The sequence below is a fragment of the Mobula hypostoma genome, chromosome 20, assembly GCF_963921235.1.
Source record: "Mobula hypostoma chromosome 20, sMobHyp1.1, whole genome shotgun sequence".
Taxonomy (NCBI): domain Eukaryota; kingdom Metazoa; phylum Chordata; class Chondrichthyes; order Myliobatiformes; family Myliobatidae; genus Mobula; species Mobula hypostoma.
Window position 1 is genome coordinate 32,799,022 of NC_086116.1, and position 21,239 is coordinate 32,820,260.

Below are 21,239 nucleotides of genomic sequence, written 5' to 3' on the forward strand. Positions count from 1 at the left end.
ACATCCATTGTGAATGGCATTTGATCTTGCAAATAAATAATACAATCAGAAACAATTTACAGTAATCAATATCCTTAACTGATAAGTCAATTCTGTATAAAAAATAGTAGTTTTCTGTTCAGACTTTGGAACAGTGTGGGTGACAGGGGGTCACGTGATTCTCCTTGTGCACAAGTAAAATAAAAAGATTGTTTGAGTTGTAAGAATGCATGTGTTCTGGGCCCAGTTATTAAATTATCGTATTGTCAGCAGTGACAGTTATTTTGATGGCTGGACATAAATTTGCACCTCAGTATAAATGGAAGTTGACAGAGTGGCTCAGCTAGTAACACAGGTTCGACCCTGACCTCTGCCTCTGCTGTGTGGAGTTTCCATAATCTTCGTGTGGCCACATGGGTTTCCCCAATTACTCGGGTTTCCGCCCATGTCCCTAAACAGTACTGGTAAATGGCTCAAGCTGGTGTATGGCAGGATAATCAGGGTCAAACGAGTTTACAGAACATAGGAGAGAACAGGTGACAGGGAAATAAGAGGGGGATGGGACAGATGGGAATTTTTTGGGAACTGGCATAGATAAGCTGCACTGAATGGCATGAGAAATTAAGCACTGTGCAAAAGTCTTCGGCACATAAAGTATGTACGGCGAGAGTGCCTGACTGTACTTGTCAATGTGGAGCGGAAAGCGAGTTTGTCAATCTGGCTGGAGCAAACGATGTTGGGAATGGTGATGGTGGAGCACTGTGGAGCAACATGGGACAAATGGCAGGGAAGGAGTACCAGGGGCAGGGTGTGGCACAGATGCAGACACACCCAGCCCTGAGACACCAGGCAAGGTCATTTGATTCCGAACAATTGTTTTATTGATCATTACAGAATGTCTCTCTGGTGCTTCCCACTCCCTCCCTTCTCCCTTCCCCTTTTCCCAACCATGATTCCCCTCTCCCTGCCCCCTTCCCACTCTCAGTCCACAATAGAGACCCATATGAGAATCAAGTTTATCATCACTCACATATGTCATGAAATTTGTTTTCTTTTTTGTGGCAGCAGTACAGTGCAATACATAAAATTACTACAGTACCATGCAAGCGTCTGAGGGAGCCTAGCTACACACCGGTATATGTGCTTAAGACTTTTGCATAGTGCTGTAAATTTCCCAGTCTCTTTAGCAGTTAAAATATTCAGTTCAAACGATTGTGTTTACTACATTCTCAATCAAGTTGTGATCTAACTGAGCTCTAACAAAATTAGATTAGGTTAGATTTATTTATTAATCACGTGTATATTGAGACATACAGCGAAATGCATTGTTTCTGTTAACAATACACGATGTTATCACACAGTCTGGTGCAAACATCACATGCTCATAATGTTCACCAGAACAACATGAAGCCAACATACAACAAGCAAAGAACCCAAAGCAATCGTTCCATTCTTATATTCTATTTCTCAGCCAATAGAAACAATTCTATATGCCTTTTTAATCTCCAAACTCTTGGTGTCAAAGTTCAAAGTCCAATTTTGGTGCTGTCTGTAAGGAGACTGTACATTCTCCCCATGGAATGTGTAGATTCTCTCTGGGTGCTCTGGTTTCCTCCCACAGCCTGAAAATGTGCTGTTGGTCATTGTAAATTGTCCCGTGATTAGGCTAGGGTGGAATCAGGGGTTGGTGAGGTCAACACAGCTCAAAGGACCAGAAAAGCCTATTCCACGAAGCATCTCTCAGTAAAGCACCAATAATAAGGCAGATTTCTATTCAGAGCTTGTAACGTGACTGCAACATCACAGGTATATGAGGGGTGATTGATAAGTTTGTGGCCTAAGGTAGAAGGAGATGAGTTATTCCAATAGAAGTGGTAGAGGCAGGTTCGATTTTGTCATTTAAAAAAATTGGATAGATATATGGACAGGAAAGGAATGGAGGGTTATGGGCTGAGTGCAGGTAGATGGGACTAGGTGAGAGTAAGCGTTCGGCACGGACTAGAAGGACCGAGATGGCCTGTTTCTGTGCTGTAATTGTTACATGGTTATATGGTTATATGGCTCTCGTTACATGCACATGCAGGTCAACTCTGAGTGACTATGCAGAAAGTTTGAAGTTAATAACTCACCTCCTTCTGCCTTAGGCCACGAACTTATCAATCACCCCTGATGAATCATTAACTTCAAACTTTCTGCACAATCACTCAAAGAGTTGAACTGCACGTGCACGTAACGAGAGCTGTATAACTCATCTCCGTCTACCTTAGGCCACGAAACTTATCAATCACCCCTGCTGTGGACACTTTCTGGAGGTCCAAGATCCGTATGCTCCACGGCCGCTGGACGAAGTGTCTAAATGTAGGAGGGGACTATGTTGAAAAATAAATGTGCTAGGTTTTCTAAAATTGACTCCTTCTACCTTAGGCCACGAAACCTATCAATCACTCCTCGTATAGTACACTACAGCCGGAAGTGTCTACTCTGCACTCTGTCTCAAAATAAAATAAATAAATATTGATTGGTTCAGCTGTATCCCCCACCTTGTTCCATTTCCCACAATGCATCATCTCACTTATTCTGGATTTATTTCCATTTACCCTTTTTGTTGCCCAGCTGACCAGACCTTCTTTATTTTCTGCAGCCCAAAGCTTTCTTCCTCACTGTCAATCACTCCAGCTACTTTTAAAATCACCTGCAAATTTCCTTACCATGCCACTGTTACTTAAGTTTAACTTCAAAGGTAGAAGAGAAAGGGACGGAGAGGGGAGCTCTGGGGGTCCTCCTCATTCCCCTCACAAAAGTATCTAACAAACATTACCCGTGCATCCCGCCTGTTGGCTAATCTTAGGTTTAATATACCACAGTTCCTCAGATGCTGATGCCTTTATTTTGTTTGATCAGTCTTGGATAACATCAAAAGTCTTAATAAAGTCAATGTAAGCTGTATCTATAGCAACCCTCATAACAACAGAGAATCTCTTCAAAATCATCCACTCTATGCAGAATAATTGTCTGCATCACAAGGATCTGCTGCCACATCATGATGTTAGTAGTCCATACAAACTCATTTATCTAAGGCACCAGAACCAAAAAGTATAACCAAGCTTAGATTGCAGAGATTTGGCATGGCATCCGAAATTTTTGCTAACTCCTATAGATGTGTGGTGGAGAGAACATTGACTGGCTGCATCACAGCCTGGTATGGAAACACTAATGCCCCTGAATGGAAAATCCTACAAAAAGTAGTGGATACTCCCCAGTCCATCATGAGTAAAGCCCTCCCAACCATTGAGCACATCTACGTGAAGGGCTGTCGCAGGAAAGCAGCATCCCTCATCAGGGACCCCCGCCCCACCCAGGACATGCTCTCTTTTAACTGCTGCCATCAAGAAAGTGGTACAGGAACCTCAGGACTCACACCACCAGGTTCAGGAACAGTTACTACCGCTCAATCATCAGGCTCTTGAACCAAAGGGGATAATTTCACTCAACTTCACTTGCCCCCATCACTGAAATGCTCCCTCGACCTACGGATTCACTTTCAGGGATTCATCTCACGTTCCTAATATTTACTGCTTATTTATTTTTCATTATTATTATTTCTTCTTTTTGCATTTACACAGTTTGTTGTCTTCTACAATCTGGTTGAACACCCTAGTTGGGTGGTCTTCCATTGACATTGTTATGGTTATTATTCTATAAACCCCAAAGGGTCTGTATTGTGCTGTAGGTTTTCTATGTTTCTAAATTTATTGAGTATGCCCACAACAAAATGAATCTCGGGGTTGTCAGTGGTGACATATATGTACTTTGAAAATAAATTTACTTTGAACATTTGAACTTTGAAGATATAATCTCCCCTAACAGTTCAGAACATATCAAAACAGTGGAAATCCTTCACAAGGATTACCTTCTCCACAAGTCCATCCGCGGTACTAAAGGATCCCTCCATTGATGGGCAATGGTATTGGTTTACTGAGTGTATAGTGACAGTAAGTTCTGCAAACAGATCAGCCCCTGGAGCATTGGGTTTCCAACCTATTTTATGCCAAGAATCCCTACCATTAACCGAGGGATCCATGGACCACAGGTTAGGAACCCCTGATCTGAAGTCAAACCTTCAGTGTGCCTACAACAAATGCAGTGCCACTGTAAATCACAAACTGATGACTGTTTCTCCTTCCCTCCTGAAGAAATGCTTAGATATCTAACATCCAGCAGCAGTACAGGAATGTTGAGAACGGTATTCAGCAAGGAGAGAAATATCCATGTGTCATTCACATCCACAGAACCGGAATGGTTGAAGATATTCGGATCATTAAGCTGCTCGAAACGTTCTAATTCTTGGCTAAATTCTCCACCAGAGAAAAAAAAAGCAGCATGTACTTATCATTTAAGGGCACAAAAATATTTATTTTTAACCCATTAGGAAGCAATAGATTTTACATACAATGAAAAATTAAATCAATGTCAAACCACCAGGCAAAGTAGTAAGAAATGCAATTATACAATCCACAGTCATCCAACAATGGATGTAAACCCACTGTAATGTTTATAGCATTAACCATGAAAGAGGGCACTATTAACCCACCACCAATTTCCCCCTGTCATAATCTGCAAAAGAGCAGTGTTAGTTCTGCCACGGCTTTTCATCATATTGGTTACAACAGGAAAAATTGATTCCGTGTCTCTTTATGTGAACAGGAATGAAATTTCATTGCCTGTGTTTGTGTAGCTCTCAGCTATTATTTCAAAAGTAGATCAGTGGAAAAGTTCACAAACCCCTTAAACTGGAATGATAAATCAATAATTTGCTTTCATAGAAAGGGTACGAGCACCATAAAGACTGTAATAGGTTCATGATCTATAAGTCTGTACATCTGCAATAAACCATGCTGAAACAAGTCAGGCACTCATAAGTTTAAGCAAACAGCCAAATCACTATTTGTGCTATTTTGTAATAGAAGTAAGTCTTCAGTCCATATACAGCAACCACAGAAGTAACCTGGAAGATTCTGCTCAGTAAAGAAGGGTCTGGTAGCCTGTAAATTGAAGAAGAACTCATTAAATAGTGCTGAAAATGGCACAGCTTTGAATTTAGAATATGTGCTTTTAGCTTTAGGTGAATTAACTTATGAGTTTTATCACTGAGTACAATCTAAGAAAAGGGGATCTTGGTCTTGAAGCTGACATTATGTTCCCCATTCCATTCAGAATTTTGAACCACATTTTAAGGAATGGGGTAGCAGCCTGCCTGCCTTAACATTTCCAACAGAGGGCTGAATGAGTGACCCTCAACATCTGAGTGCCTTCCTCCAGGCAGCACTATACTCCAAGGTAAGTGAACCTCATCCCAAGATTTCTTGTTTGGATTCAAAACCATGTCATTGTCAAACAAATGTCTCTGCTTAAGGAGACAACAAAATACTACCTGTAAGGTTTCTAAATGGGAAGGGAATTGAAAGGTGTGAGTGAAAAAACAATTACCAGACTTCAGCCAACCCGGTCAGAAAGTTGAGGGGTCAGATGTGAAATGCCTACTGTCCCTCTCCCGCATTCGGTGGATGCAGTGCCTGAACTGGTATCAGACTTCTTGCTCATCATGGACTTCCACGTCTGCCTGAGAGCATACTGAAGTGAGCTGAGCCATGATTGGCTGACAGCCATTCAGCCAATTGACACAATGATGGACAGGAAATCTTTAATGAATTCTATTAATTATCACATGGCATACGGCCAAGATTTCTGTGTCCCAAGATCCATTGATGTTCAGTGGTGAACAGCAGTAGTCAAACGGCTGGAAATGGCAGCCAACCAATTCCAGGATGTTGGTAACACACATAAAAGTTGCTGGTGAACGCAGCAGGCCAGGCAGCATCTCTAGGAAGAGGTGCAGTCGACGTTGGAAGTTACGGATCCCGTTGGAGGTGGCGTAACTTCCGCCACCTCCAATGGGATCCCACCACTAAGCACATTTTTCCCTCCCCCCCCCGCATTCCACAGGGATCGCTCCCTACGCAACTCCCTTGTCCATTCGTCCCTCCCATCCCTCCCCACTGACCTCCCTCCTGGCACTTATCCGTGTAAGCGGAACAAGTGCTACACGTGCCCTTACACTTCCTCCCTTACCACCATTCAGGGCCCCAAACAGTCCTTCCAGGTGAGGCGACACTTCACCTGTGAGTCGGCTGGGGTGGTATACTGCGTCCGGTGCTCCCGATGTGGCCTTTTATGTATTGGGGAGACCCAACGCAGACTGGGAGACCGCTTTGCTGAACACCTACGCTCTGTCCGCCAGAGAAAGCAGGATCTCCCAGTGGCCACACATTTTAATTCCACATCCCATTCCCATTCTGACATGTCTATCCACGGCCTCCTCTACTGTAAAGATGAAGCCACACTCAGGTTGGAGGAACAACACCTTATATTCCGTCTGGGTAGCCTCCAACCTGATGGCATGAACATCGACTTCTCTAACTTCCGCTAATGCCCCACCTCCCCCTCGTACCCCATCTGTTACTTATTTTTATACACACATTCTTTCTCTCACTCTCCTTTTTCTCCCTCTGTCCCTCTAAATATACCCCTTGCCCATCCTCTGGGTCCCCCCCGCCTTGTCTTTCTTCCCGGACCTCCTGTCCCATGATCCTCTCGTATCCCTTTTGCCTATCACCTGTCCAGCTCTTGGCTCCATCCCTCCCCCTCCTGTCTTCTCTTATCATTTTGGATCTCCCCCTCCCCCTCCAACTTTCAAATCCCTTACTCACTCTTCCTTCAGTTAGTCCTGACGAAGGGTCTCGGCCTGAAACGTCGACTGCACCTCTTGCCAGAGATGCTGCCTGGCCTGCTGTGTTCACCAGCAACCTTGATGTGTTTTGCTTGAAATTCCAGCATCTGCAGAATTCCTGTTGTTTGCCAGGATGTTGGTGCCATCCCTTGATGAGTGGGCTGGCTGAGTTTTGATTGGCTGACAGCCCACAGTTTCCTGTGGAAGAATCAGCTGTTCACCAGCTGGATTTGGCCTCTTGCAGATCACAAAATGAGAAGCATAACCAGGTAGCATTGCAGAAACTATTTTTGTCACAAAAATGAAACAATTCAATAGTGTATTTTAAATTGGCAACTCAATTCAGTTCTAAAAATGCAGGTAAAAGTGGAACTGGAAGGTTTCTCTGTGGATTTTAATCGACCTCTGTGAATAACCTGACTTTTGAGCACTGAACATGATCTTGAAAGTTCAGGATCAATTACCACTTGTATTAATGTACTGCAGGGTTTTTTCCTAAAGTAAAACACCTCCAAATATGTTGAAAAGTATTTGAAATATGCTTTTTAGATCCACTGAGCTTTACATTAAGCTTAATAGGTAACAAAGCTCTGCAGGTTTAGGTATAAGTTTTATGTGTGATTTCAACTTTTCTTAAAACTAAAAACTTTCTGATCAACATTGATTTCCAGAGACTGATGGTCAGGAAATCATTAATTAATTTTACTAATCATCAGCTGGTATATGCCAAGCTTTCTGTGCCCCAAGATTCATTAATGTTCAGTGGTGAAGAGCAGAGGTCAAATGGCTGGGAATGGCAGCCAGCTCATTCTGGGATGTTGGTGGCATCCCCTGCTGAGTCAGCTGGCTGGATGGGCCTGCGAGGAAATTCTGAGCGGATACCTATGAAGGTGGTTCCAGTTGGATTCTGGTTCCTTCAGCCTTTACAGAAACAAAAAAAAAGTCCAAATGCTCACTTTTATTTAGTTTATTTAGAGATACAGTACAGGTACAGGTCCTTCCAGGCCAACGAGCCCACGCCGCCCAATTACACCCACATGACCAATTAACTGACTAACCAATATGTCTTTGGAATGTGGGAGGAAACCGGGGGCACACAGAGGAAACCCACACAGTGACGGAGGGAGTGAAGGGGATAACTACATTCATTTGCCCAACCATTGAGATGTTCCCACCTTAAGGACTCTTTACCTTGTTATTTCATGTTCTCATTATTCATCACTATTCATTTGTATTTGCATTTGCACACTATGTTGCCTTCTGCACTTTGGTTGATCTTTCATTGATCCTGTTATAGCTACTATTCTTTAGATCTGTTGAGTACGCCCGTGGTAAGATGACCCTCAGAATTGTATATGGTGGCATATATATACTTCGATAATAATATTTACTTTGAACTTTGAACGTCTAAACTGTTTACAGACAGTGGCAGGAACTGAACCCGTGTCGCTGGCGCTGTAAAGCGATACGCTAATTGCGATGTTACCATGGTGCCCCAAAGGAGCATCTTAATGCTTGCTACCGCTCATTCGGCTGCTGAATAACTGTGTAAGCAGCATTGCGTGTACCCATAGACCTCACGTTGAGAAGAAAAGTAGATCCTGAGGTCGCTAGGATACATCTGCTTTTACAAGCAGGCCTTGAATGTTAATGAGGCTGTTAATGAGGTGTCCCCATCACCAGCACTAAGCTGTCAGTTTCTCAACTAGACATCCTATCGTTACAATGACTATTGTACCATGTTTTAGAAGACTGTATGCATGGAAATGCTGTGTATGGGCAAGTAGAAATTTCGTTTTTTAAATTTTTATTTAGAGATATAGCATCAAATAGGTCCTTCCAACCTGACAAGCTGCGCTACCCACCTATATAACCCCAGCCTAATTACGGGGCAATTAACCTACTAACCAGTATGTCTTCAGACTGTGGGAGGAACCCAGTACACACAGAGGAAATTCAGGCATTCCACGGGAAGAGTGTACAAACTTCTTACAGAGGACGCTGGAATTGAACTCTGAAATTTGATATCCTGAGCTGTAATATTGTTGCCCTAACCGCTACGCTACCGCGTTTTATTGAAATGGAGAATCGGATTTCTCCCAGCAAAGGAAAATCCATATTGTGCTATTACAATCCCAGTAAAAAAAAATCTATCTGTATCTCTACATGGCTCTGAGAGCTTTGTCCACCAAATAAACAAAGTCAACCAATATTGTATGAAATTCACCACATCTAATATTGTGTTGTAATTACAAGCGAATTCAATATGTAGGTTATGACCTGTTTCTTAGCAACAGGTGGCAAGGTATAAGCCTAAGAAGTTTCTCAGTCCACTTCCTATTCCATGCATCGGGAAATACCTATCCATCTATCTATATGTTTACTTATTTAGAGATACGTGCAGAACAGGCCCTTCTGGTTCCTGGAGTCGCACTGTCCAGCACCTGCTTAACCCCAGCCTAATCACAGGTCAGTTTACAATGACCAATTGACCTACTAACTGGTACGTCTTTGGACCATGGGAGGAAGCCAGAGCACCCAGAGGAAAAACAGACGCACATGGGAAAATTGTAGAAATTTTCTTAGTGGCAACGTCAGAATTGAACTCTGAACTTCAACGTTCCAAGCTGTAACAGTGTCAAGTTTACCGCTACGCTATCATAGTGCCCAATGTTTATTGTGTTTTATCTAACTTATTGTGTCCTTTATCTTGTGTTTTTTATACTGCATTGAATCCAGAGTAACAATTAAATATGAGGAAAAGAGGAAGACTATTTATGGTTAAAAAAGAAAAATAAAAGTAATACAGAAAAAAATAGCTGCAGATAAATTAGAAACATAAATATTCAGTAAACGCTGAATAGATTACCTGAGCAATTCTTGAGTATTTAATTGCTTGTTCCAGTATTTCTTTATTCCAGCCACATGGGCACATCCAACCACCCCTACCACAACCGATGGTATAACCTGCTGCGGCTCAGCTGTTGAAAGAAATTATAAGTCAGGTCTTCATTGACTGTCTGTTTGACGAGGGGCAAGGATCAAACAGACTCAAATATTCTCCTGAGTGTAGAGAAGTGACCTCATGGAAATCTGCAAGTGTCTTAGAGAGCTGGACAGCATAAATATGGCACTGATCTTTCCCATGGTTGGGTTACCTGCAATCAAGATTCATCAAGAGGTTGACCATCAGTCAGGTTAGGAGATTGATAAGATGATTTATTTACCACATGGAGGGTGGGGAACCTTGGCAATTCTCAACCCACAAGGCTTGTGTCACCCCCTCAGTCACTGAGTACATTTGTCATTATAAATGACTTGAATAAGAATATCTGTGGTTTGATAAGCAAGTTTGTTAATAATATGAGGATTAATGGGATTGCAGACAGCGAGGATGACCTGAGGATACAGAGGACCATAGATTAGTTGAAAAGTTGGACAGAGAACTTGCAAGTGGAATTAAATACAGATAAGTCTGGTCTAATGTCTGCAACACACACAAAATGCTGGAGGAACTCAGCAGGCCAGGCAGCATCTATGGAAAAACGTACAGTTGACGTTTCGGGCCAAAACCCTTCGGCAGGACTGGCCAAATGTATTTTGGGTCCCAGAAGAAGGCAATGACAAACCACTTCTGTAGAAAAATTTGCCAAGAACATTCATTGTCATGGAAAGGCCATGATCATCCATGTCATACAACATGGCACATAATGATAATGTCATATGAGACGGCACATGATGATGATGATAAATACATACAGTATACAGTAAATGGCAGGGACCTTAGAGAGTTGGTGGTGCAAGTTGATAGCTCCCAGAACGTGGAGATACAGGTGGATATGGTAGTGAAGGGGCATTTTGGTTACTTGCCACCATAGGTAGGAGTATAGAGGATAAGATTTGGGGCATCATGCTGCAGCTGTGTAACAGATTGGTTGGACTCCATCTGGAATATTGTGTGCACTTCCCATTACTGTACTACTGAAAGGACACAGGCTTCAGAAAAAGTAGAGAAGAGATTTACCAGGATGTTGCCTGGACCTTTAGTTAAAGGAGGGATTGGCTATGCTGGGATTGTTCTCACAAGGGAGTGGGGGGTGCTGAGGGGTGACATTAAAGAAGATACAAAGTTATGAAGGGCAGAGATAGAATAGATAGCCGTTTTCTTTGGCCAAGGGTAGGTGCAGAGATAGAGTAGGTAGTCACAATCTTTTGCCAAGAGTTGGGGAGTCTGAAACTAGAAGTCACAGTTGAGAGGAAAATAATTTAAGCGGGCCTGAGGGTCAAGTTTTTCACGCAGTGCTGGTGGGTATATGGAGCAATGCCCAGAGCGCACTGTGCCAGAGGAGGTGATAGAGACAGGTGTAATCATAGAATTTAAAAAACATTGAACAGGTACATGGGTAGTGAAGGATTTGAGAATTGTGGACCAAATGCAGAAGAGAAGGGACTAGTGTAGATAGACCTATCATTCAATATGAACAAGTTAGGCCGGAGGTCCTATTTCCATCCTGTATGATTCTGTGCTTCCATGGCTTTCTGACTCAAAAATAGAGATCAGTAGATTTTCATGGTATTAGGGGAATCCTTAAAGCTGCTATAGCCAGGGGTGGTAGCGTGGATAAGCTCCCACTACCTATTAAATGCTCCAAAGAGTGTGCATCTCAAATAGCTTCTAACAACCAAATCCAGCTCCTGGCCTTCACCCTTGGCTTAGCTACTAAGCCGGGCAGAACCATTTCTACTGACAGGAGAAGGGTCCAACCCTTAAAACCAGTCACTTTGGGCAGATGTGGCTGGTCGGCTGTGGTTGGCAGCTCATCTAGGAGGGGGAAAACTCGGATGTCAAACCTCCGCTGCCTTGCAGCTATATGTACCCATGGGGAAGGCTTTAGGAGTAAACCCCGAGGGGAAAATCCAGAGCTGGAGTACCTAAGGCAGCTCTAAATTGAGTTCAATGTTGTCTGGTAACTCAAAATTGCTGGTGCCAAACTGTATTGGTCTCTGCTGTTCCTTTGGATTCATCAGCTGCGTGGACGGGGAGCTTGCTGCATGGGCAACAGCTTGCTCTCCGTATCGTACTGCCCTGGCTTATGCAGACAGCTGGGCCGCAATATCAATGGTCAAACCCAATCAACAGAGGGCTACGAGCGAAATCAAGGAATATCAGATCAAAGCAAGAAACTGGATAGGCTAATAGTCAATAACTATTCAATGGGAAATAAAAATAACAATATCTTCATCATGGCTTTGCTAAACCAGCAGCAAGGTTGGATCAGTACCATGCCGAATTGGAAAGGTCGAGAACGGCTTCAGTCTGGGCAGCAAGGTCTAGGCCCGGAGTGTTATCGCTGCGGAAGGGCCCGGATCCTAGTGCAGGAGTGGACCTGGTGCTTGGACAATTTAGACGCCGGCCCAGATAGACCGGAAAGGCAGGATGTCGGGTACCAGAGGCAATGGTCGGACCAATTCCACTTGCTCTTCTGCAATGCTCACTAGTCTTTAGGCAGCACTGATGCTGTGTGTCTGCTCCAGATGCTACGTGCTTCGTGTCTGCAAGCTATATGGTGATTTGCCCCTTTATATGATGAACTGAGACCAAGGCTATGGGCCTACAGGGGACTTGGAGTGTATCGACTCAATTTGGTGCCGAATGCTATTGTTTCCTCTTACTGTTTGCATGATTTGTGGTTTTTTCTCTTTCGCTGTGTATTGGGTGTTGGTCTTTATTTTTAATTGGGTTCTTTCAGTTCCTTGCTTTGTGGCTGCCTGTGAGCAGACAAATCTCAAAGATGTATAATTTATACAGACTTTGGTAATAAATGTACTTTGAAATCCTTTGATCCATCAGAGAAAAGTTCTGTACTGTAGATCATGAAAACACCCATCACCAACAAGGAGAGCTTTCTGAACCATTTGAACTTTCCTTCAGCAAAGCACACAAAATGCTCTAGGAATTCAGCAGGTCAGGCAGCATCTATGGAAATGAGTGAACAGTCGACATTTTGGTCCTAGCCCCTTCTTCGGGACTGATTTTCCTTGCTGAGTGCTATGTACAGTTCCGTGCAAAGGTCTTAGGCACGTATGTATAGCTAAGGTGTCTAAGACTTTTGCACAGTACTGTATTTTTCAATGTGGAGCAAACAGCGAATTTGTAAATCTGGCGGGAGCAAATGATGGCGGGAATGGTGAGGTTAAAGCGTACTGGGAGGGCTGAGGAACAGGTGGCAGAGTAGGATTGCCAGGGGCAGGGAGCGTGGTGGCACGACATGGGTACAGATGTGCCCAACCCCTGAGTCACCAGGCAAAATCATTTGATTTCAAACAATTGGTTCATTGATCTCTCTAGTACAGAATGTCTCTCTGGTGCTTCCCACTCCCTCCCCTCTCCCTTCTCCTTTTCCCAACCATGACTCCCCTCTCCCTGCCTCCTTCCCAGTCTCAGTACACAATAGAGACCCATATCGGAATCAGGCTTATCATCACTCACATAGGTCTCGTTTTAATGTTTGCAGCACCTGTATACAGTGCAATACTTAAAATTATTACAGTGCTGTGCAAAAGTCTTCAGCACCCTAGCTATAGATATATATGCCTGAGACTTTTGCACAAAATTGTACTATACAAGTATGTTTGTCAATCTGGTCCATTCTTGAACTCCCAGATGGAATTCAACAGCAGAACCTTGACTTGCTGGGATTTGACAATCTATCCCACTCTGATAGTCAGACCTAGAATAAGATCAGAGCTCCAATACCATTCTACTCTATTCTACGATGATTCATGAGGTGGAGACCCGGAGGAAAAAGGTCACTTACTCACTTTTTACATTGTAGACTGATTTAGTTTTAGAGACACAGTGGAGTAACAGCCCCTTCCAGTCCAACAAACTCACCCCACCCAATCACACCCAGTGACCAATTAACCTACCAAACCATACGTCATCGGGGTGTGGGTGGAAACCGGGGCACCCGGAAGAAACCCACGCAGTCATGAAGAGAACGTAGAAACTCCTTTCAGATCGTGGTGGGGAATGAACCTGGGTCGCTGGCGCAGTAATAGTATTACACTAACCGCTACGCTGTTTATTCTGCCTCTTAAATATTTCAACTGACTTTGACGTTGATTTAGGACAGACAATATTCCCAATCCCGCTCCAACATGTTGGACCATGGCCTCCTCTTGTGCCGAGATGAGGCCACCCTCAGAGTGGAGGAGCAGCACCTTATAGTCCATCTGGGTAGCCTCTAACCTGATGGCATGAATATCTATTTCTCCTTTTGGTAAGCAAAAATTTTCCTCCTCCTTCGCTCTTCTTCTATTCCCCACTTTGGCCTCTTACTTCTTCTCACCCGCCTATCACCTCCCTCTGGGTCCCCCCCCACCCCCGCTCTTTCTCCTATGATCCACTCTCCTCTCCTATCAGATCCCTTCTTCTCCAGCCCTTTACCTTCCCCCCCCCCCACCTGGCTTCACCCATCACCTTCTAGCCATCCTCCTTCCCCTCCCCCCTCCTTTTAATTCTGGCATCTACCCACTTCCTTTCCAGTCCAAAACGTTGACTGTTTCATTCATTTCCATAGATGCTGCCTGACCTGCTGAGTTCCTCCAGCATTTTGAGTGTGTTGCTTTGGATTTCCAGCATCTGCAGACTTTCACACACTTAATATTTTTTGAGTTTGTTTTAAATGAACGTCAAAGACAGTCAAAACCTATAAAGGGAATCTCCTATTTCTTACAGAAGGAAGGCTGCGCTCTGTAGGAAGATTCCAAAAGCAAGGACAGTATCCAGGACCATTCACAACTGAGGCCACACTACACCAAGCAGAGTCTATAAGACCATAAGACTATAAGATATAGGAGCAGAATTAGGCCATTTGGCCCATCGAGTCTACTCTGCCATTTCATCATGGCTGATCCAATTTTCCTCTCAGCCCTAAACTCCTGCCTTCACCCATATCCCTTCATGCCCTGACCAATCAAGAATCTACACCAAACAGAGTCTATAAGACCATAAGACTATAAGGTATAGGAGCAGAATTAGGCCATTTCGCCCATCAAGTCTACTCTGCTATTTCATAGTAAGAGTGCGTCTTCCCTAGACTTATGCAGCCAAGGAAACCAGGGGTTTCAACAGGTTTCAGTGAGGTTACCCCTCATTCTTCTGAATTTTAGTGAATACAGGCCCTGAGCCTGCTCATCATATGACAAGCCATTCATTCCTGGAATCATTTTCCTGAACCTTCTTTGAACCCTCTCCTGTTTCAGCACCTCCTTTCTAAGGTGCTTATAATACTCCAAGTGAGGCCTCACCAGCACTTTATAAAGCCTCAATGTTACATTCTTTTTCTGAGTCTTCCCAGAAAAAAAAGGATTGCCTCTCACATCTCCATCCCAACTAGATGAGGACCTTGGAGAGCAAGTCCAGACAGAGGGCTGAATCCATCTCAATTTATCTCATTGACTTCAATCCAATCCCACAGAACCTATATTGGGATGGTGAACATCTTTCCATCTTCCAGTAGGAAAGACAAGGGTCACAGTGAAACTTGTAAGATCCCAACAGTTGATCCTAAGATCCTCATCTCTTGCAACCATTCAGGGCCCCAAACAGTCCTTCCAGGTGAGGCAACACTTCACTTGTGAGTCTGTTGGGGTCACCTATTGCATCCGGTGCTCCCGATGCGGCCTCCCCTACATCAGTGAAACACGACGCAGATTGGGGGACCGCTTCATCCAGCACCTCCACTCCGGCCGCCACAACAGACAGGATCTACCGGTAGCCACCCACTTCAACTCTGCTTCCCATTCCCATTCAGATATGTCCATACATGGCCTCCTCTACTGCCATGATGAGGCTAAACTCAGGTTGGAAGAGCAACACCTCATATAACGTCTAGGTAGCCTCCAGCCCCTTGGTATGAACATAGAATTCTCCAACTTCCGGTAATTCCCTCCCCCTCCCTTCGTCTATCCCTATTTCACTCTACCCCCTCCCCCAGCTCCCTCAATGTTCCGCCTCCTTCTACTACTACCCATTGTTTTCAGGGCTATGACATCAATGCTTCCCCTCCCCCACCCCTTTGTCTTTCAACTGACGCTACACGCATTCTTCAAATCCTTCCCCATCTTTCATTTTTCAGTCCTGACGAAAGGTTCCGGCCCAAAACGTCGACTCATTGTTTCTAACTGATGCTGCCCGACCTGCTGAGTTCATCCAGCATACTGAAAATGTTGCTTTGACCACAGCATCTGCAGATTATTTTGTATTTAAGATCCTAACAGTTCTTGACAGAGGAAATATGGGAGAAACCAAAAGCTACTGTTTAAGATGGAGGTGGGACAATTTTTCCCCCTCAGAGAATCTCTTCCTGAAAGGGCAATGGAAGAAGTCTTTGAATATCTTTAAGGCAAAGATAGATGGATAAGTACCTCATAAATAAACTTACCATGGATGGACAGAGTTGTGTATTTAAAGTTTCAGTAATATTTGAGTAATCTTGTGTGTATATATTTGTTTGAGCGATTTTTGGGTTAGCACATGTAGCAAATAACTTTAATAGAACTTCAGCCGCTAGCCTTCAGATCTGAAAATGGATTGTGGATTAAATATAAAATGCAGCTCTGAACAATAGGTTCCTAAGGACCATGGACCAATTTAATTGGAAGAACAGACAATGTTGATTTAAATTTGGTGCTTGTGTGTATTTGGGTATCTGTAGTACGGATGATGCAAGGATCTATCTCTCTATCTCTCTCTCTCTCTCTCTCTCCCCTACCTCCTCCAAAGGCTGTCAGTTTCTTTGGGATATTTTGGGATATTTTGTCAAATAAAGAGACTACTTCACATCTTCCAGTACTTCATTCACTCTGGTAACTTCATTCATGGAACAACAATATTGTTTAAGTAATTCATTATGAGTTATATGTATGAATACATGAAATGCATACATCATCACGCTATCACATGATACGTGCTTGAAGTAAACTCAAAATTAGACCCGCTTTCCCGGACTCCCAATTCTTCCTTTGAACTCATTTAATGTTTCAACGTTACAAAACATAACAAGCAGAAATGTAGAGTTGAGTTTACAAGCCACAATCTTATCAAATGACAAAGGATCTTGGAGGTCTGAGAGGCCAGCTCCTGCTTGTAATTCATACATTCATAAATATTTGTAAAATCTGTGGACAGTATCCGGTGAGCATTACAGTAAGAGCCAAAATAACTCAGGTACTTACACGGTGAAATTTTAGGTAGTAAAATGGGTTTAGCTACATCCTTCAGCGACTGAGTTAAGTAGATGTCCCGTTCCACTACAAAAGTACGATACAATGCAGGAATCTCTGCCTTCATCAGTTGGACAGTCTGATCGAAATCATGATTTTTCTTTATCTGCTGAACAACCTCTTTACTAAAAGACAAATTAATTGATACGTTTCATTAAACTTTATATTTATTGAGATTTCTTCGAGCTGCGCCACCCAGCAATCCCCTGATTTAACCCTAGCCTAATCACGGGACAGCTTATAATGTCCAATTAAGCTACCAACCGGTATGTCGTTGGAATGTGGGAGGAAACCGGAGCGCCCAGAGGAAACCCATGTAGTCACAAGGAGAATGTAAAAACTCCCTACAGAGAGCGGCGAGAATTGAACACGGATCGCCTGCACTTTAAGCCGTTGTGCTAACCGCTACGCTACAATGCCACCACACTTCATTAATTCATAATCAACCTTAGTGCAAGTTGTTAAAAAAAAATGCCAAGGATTTCTTGATGAGTCAGTCAGAATGGGGAAGTTCACACGGTTGTATGCTGCAGTTTGTACATTTGGTACATACTTCATCAACAATCAAATAACTTAGTAACTTTTTTTCAGAACTTGAGCTGAAATTTTACTGCTGATTAGTGGAACCTTTGAAAGATGATGAAACAAAGTAATTGGGTAGGGAAGAAATGGGAGAACTAGGGTTTGGGAGCGAGTAGTGGGGAATTTGCCAGCCGATTAAATGTATTGATCACATAAAGAGTGCAGCTATTTAGGAAGAAGAATATTTACACGGGAACTGAGGGTTATGTGATAAATGCAGACTTACTTACTTACAGCCTGTTACATTACTGGTGTTTAGGGCAGCAATGAAAGTTCGCCATCTCTGTCTGTCCATACTGTCGTCCACAGAAACAGAGGGATTCTTCATTACTATTTCCACAAAAGTTTTGTTTTGGCAGTCAGGGTTGATAGCCCTGTGAACCTGGAGGACTGGTGGACCACTCAGTCTGGCCTCTACCCTTTGACCTGTTTGGCACGGGTGACACCCTGCAAGAGGCAAAGCACAAGGCCCTGACTCTAGCTAACACAGTTCCCCAGCTCATAGAGCATGGAGGCATGCAAGTCTCCAAACCCTCCAACAAGGTTGTGGTCCTCTTGGAAGAAATACATGCTTGGTGTTACTCAATTCCTAACAAGTTCAAAAACAGGTTTTTTTTTTGTTTCCCTTCAAAACTTCTACAAAGCATAGCAATTTCACAGCAGTGAAAATCTTTGTATGAATGTTGTGTTTCTTCAGTGGCGCTGCCCAACAACAATGAACAATAAATAATGTTTTTAAAGACACAGCTAATATTTAATCAAACAGAATCATACTCATACCAAATAGCATTTGGCTGGGAAAAGAAGCCAAGTCCAATTAGCGTTTTCACCAGGTCCCAGGCAGAAATTGTAGCAGCAAATCTTTTCAAAGTGATCAGGAATGGACGGTCTCCAACATAGATTTGACAAAATGGGATCTTCTGAGCCTAATGGACGATATTTCCAACATATAATAGTACTGGATTTGTCAATGTGGACCGGAGAGCAAGTTTGTAAATCAAGCAGGAGCAAACGATGTTAGGAATGGTGAGAGTGGAAGAGTACGGGATAGGTTGCAAAGAAGGACTGACAGGGCAGGGACTGGCACGGGTGCAGACACGCCCAGCCCTGAGACACCAGGCAAAGTCACTTGATTCCAAACAATTGGTTTATTGATCTTTACAAAATGTCTCTCTGGTGCTTTCCACTCCTTCCCTTCTCCCCTCCCCTTTTCCCAACCATGATTCCCCTCTCCCTGCCCCCTTCCAACTCTCAGTCCACAATAAAGACCCGTATCAGAAACAGGTTTATCATCACTCACATATGTCATGAAATTTGTTTTTTTTGTGGCAGCAGTACAGTGCAATACATAAAATTAATACAGTACTGTGCAAAAGTCTTAGGCATCCCAGCCTGAGACATTTGCACAGTACTGTAGACAACGCTAAGATTAATTTGCAACACACACAAATTGCTGGAGGAACTCAGCAGGCCAGGCAGCATATATGGAAATGAATAAATGTTTCGGGCCAAGACTCTTTATCAGGACAAGTCAGAGTAAGAAGGTGGGGGGAAGGGAAGAAGTACAAGGTGGTAGGTGATAGGTGAAACCAGGAGAGGGGGGACGGGTGATATGAAATTGATTGATGAAAGCGATGAAGGGCTGGAGAAAGAGAGAATCTGCTAGGAGAGGACAGACACCCATGGAAGAACAGGAAGGGGGAGGAGCACCAGAGGAAGGTGATGGGCAGGTAAGGAGATAAAGAGTGAAGGAGAGGAGGGTAAGCAATTACCAGAAGATTAATTTTACTGTTTAGATCAACCTTTCTCAACCTTTTTGCCCTGGAGGAACCCTTGGAATAATTCTCTGACCTCAGGGAACCTCTGTGTAAAAATTATTATATCTACAGCTCCCAGTACGTTAGCGTGATCAGTAAGTTGTAGATATAATAATCCAAAAAGAATTGTCGGTGCTGTAGAGAATAAATTTTTAGCCAAGCTTGCTTAAAAAAAAGGCAGTTAAACTTAGCTTACCTTTCCTGAAATTTCCTTTATTTCCCTTTCATAAATTTTGAAAACTCATACAGCAAGCGTAACAAATTTCTGTTAACTAAGTGGCTTAAGCCAAAATGGGATTTAATTTTTCTAAAGGTAGGCTCGGTAGATTTAATTTAAATAAAGATTTTCTTTTTTTACAAGAGAAATGAAACCCTCATGGAGCCAACCATTGATGGGGCACCATCAGTACAGATGCCAACACAATTCCAAGACAGACCTTTTGTTTCCAGATATGAAGACAAAACACTAAATATATCTTAGCATTTGCTTGTGTCAGGCAGCTGTTTGCAACAGAAAAAAGGGTGCTTGAATTTCACCATCATTTATGAATCTTACAAATGTTACAATATGACATTGATTGGAGAAACCTGTTGACTCATCAACCTGGATAGAGAAGCTGTTGTTTTCCAGTTTATCACACAAAACCTCTTCAGCATCATGTGACATATCATCAATACGTTGACTTATCACACTGTTTGAGAGTGAAACCTTCTGAATTTCTCATGCTGCATCTTGTCCTAGTATTTTACCCACTTTAATTTTACGTACTGGCATTATAAAGTTCTCACCAATAGTGTGTCCTTTCCTTTTCTGGGTATTAAGTTCTGCTACTAAATAACCTGCTTCCTGATGTTTTTACTGACTGTGACTTTATTAACAAAAGCTTTACTCTGTTTGTAAACAGCGGTTTGAAGTAATCAGCACTTTTGTGCATCATATGGCTGTCATTTGTAGTTAAGTGTTTTTTCAATTTTGCTGGAGCCATTGCTGTATTAGCCAGACTAGGCACAATGGAAGAGGACAACTTGGATCAATGGGTTTTACATGGACTGGTTACAAAGGCAGAATTTTCTTGTGTCCGTTGTTGCACTGGTGCAGTGAAATGACTCGAAAGATTGTACTTCTTCATCATTAACCTTATCAGAGTTGCCCATAGGCCTAGAATCCTTTTCTTCCATCTCACACCTCCTCTTCAAAACTCGGCACATTGAACCGTCTTCAGAATGAATATTTTCCTCCAACACCAGTAGAGTTTCTTCGCTCCCATAAGTCAGTCGGCAGTGCATAAGAGGAAGTTGGGGGAGGTAATTTGGGAGGGAGCGGCCTCAGCCAAATAAACATGGTCCTACTGAGCATTGCCATACTGAGCTGAGAGACCTCTAACGGGCTGCCCGCTCACTGCCCACCACTGCGAGCACTAGCATCGCACCAAGTTCAAAAAGCGATATTTATTTTTGTAATCAACATCTCTTGTGGAACCTGTAGCGACCCTGGTTTAGATCGACACTGTTAAGGAGCTGTATTTATTTAGTGTTAAGTTACTGCTTCTGAACCGCAGTGAGAGCTTGAGAGTTTTAGTTAACAGCCTTGATGGCCTAGAGTCTGTTTTTTCTGCATAGTTATTAAGACAGTGAACTGTTCGTCCGCTTCAGAGTCCCTACCACTGCACTTGGGCTTTCACCACACATCCCTTATCCTTTATAATTGGGATTTGTATACAGTAAGTCCTTCCATTTTATTTGAAATTAGCCTATCTAATATATTTGGGATGTTAGCAAACTGA

General features: G+C 43.1%; 1 protein-coding gene across 3 annotated transcripts in view; it reads right to left on the reverse strand.

The window, feature by feature from the left end:
* Window positions 1–4,414: 4,414 nt before the first annotated feature.
* The window catches only part of LOC134359412 (traB domain-containing protein-like), a 32,965-nt gene continuing 16,140 nt past the window's right edge, over window positions 4,415–21,239 (reverse strand). For all 3 annotated transcript variants that reach the window (XM_063072610.1, XM_063072611.1, XM_063072609.1), the window contains exons 6-9: window positions 18,419–18,564; window positions 17,009–17,181; window positions 9,636–9,747; window positions 4,415–5,021 (exon numbers count right to left, since the gene is read on the reverse strand). In XM_063072610.1, coding sequence (XP_062928680.1) covers window positions 4,901–5,021; window positions 9,636–9,747; window positions 17,009–17,181; window positions 18,419–18,564 — 552 coding nt within the window. In that variant the 3' untranslated portion in view covers window positions 4,415–4,900. The remainder of the gene's footprint in view (window positions 5,022–9,635; window positions 9,748–17,008; window positions 17,182–18,418; window positions 18,565–21,239) is intronic.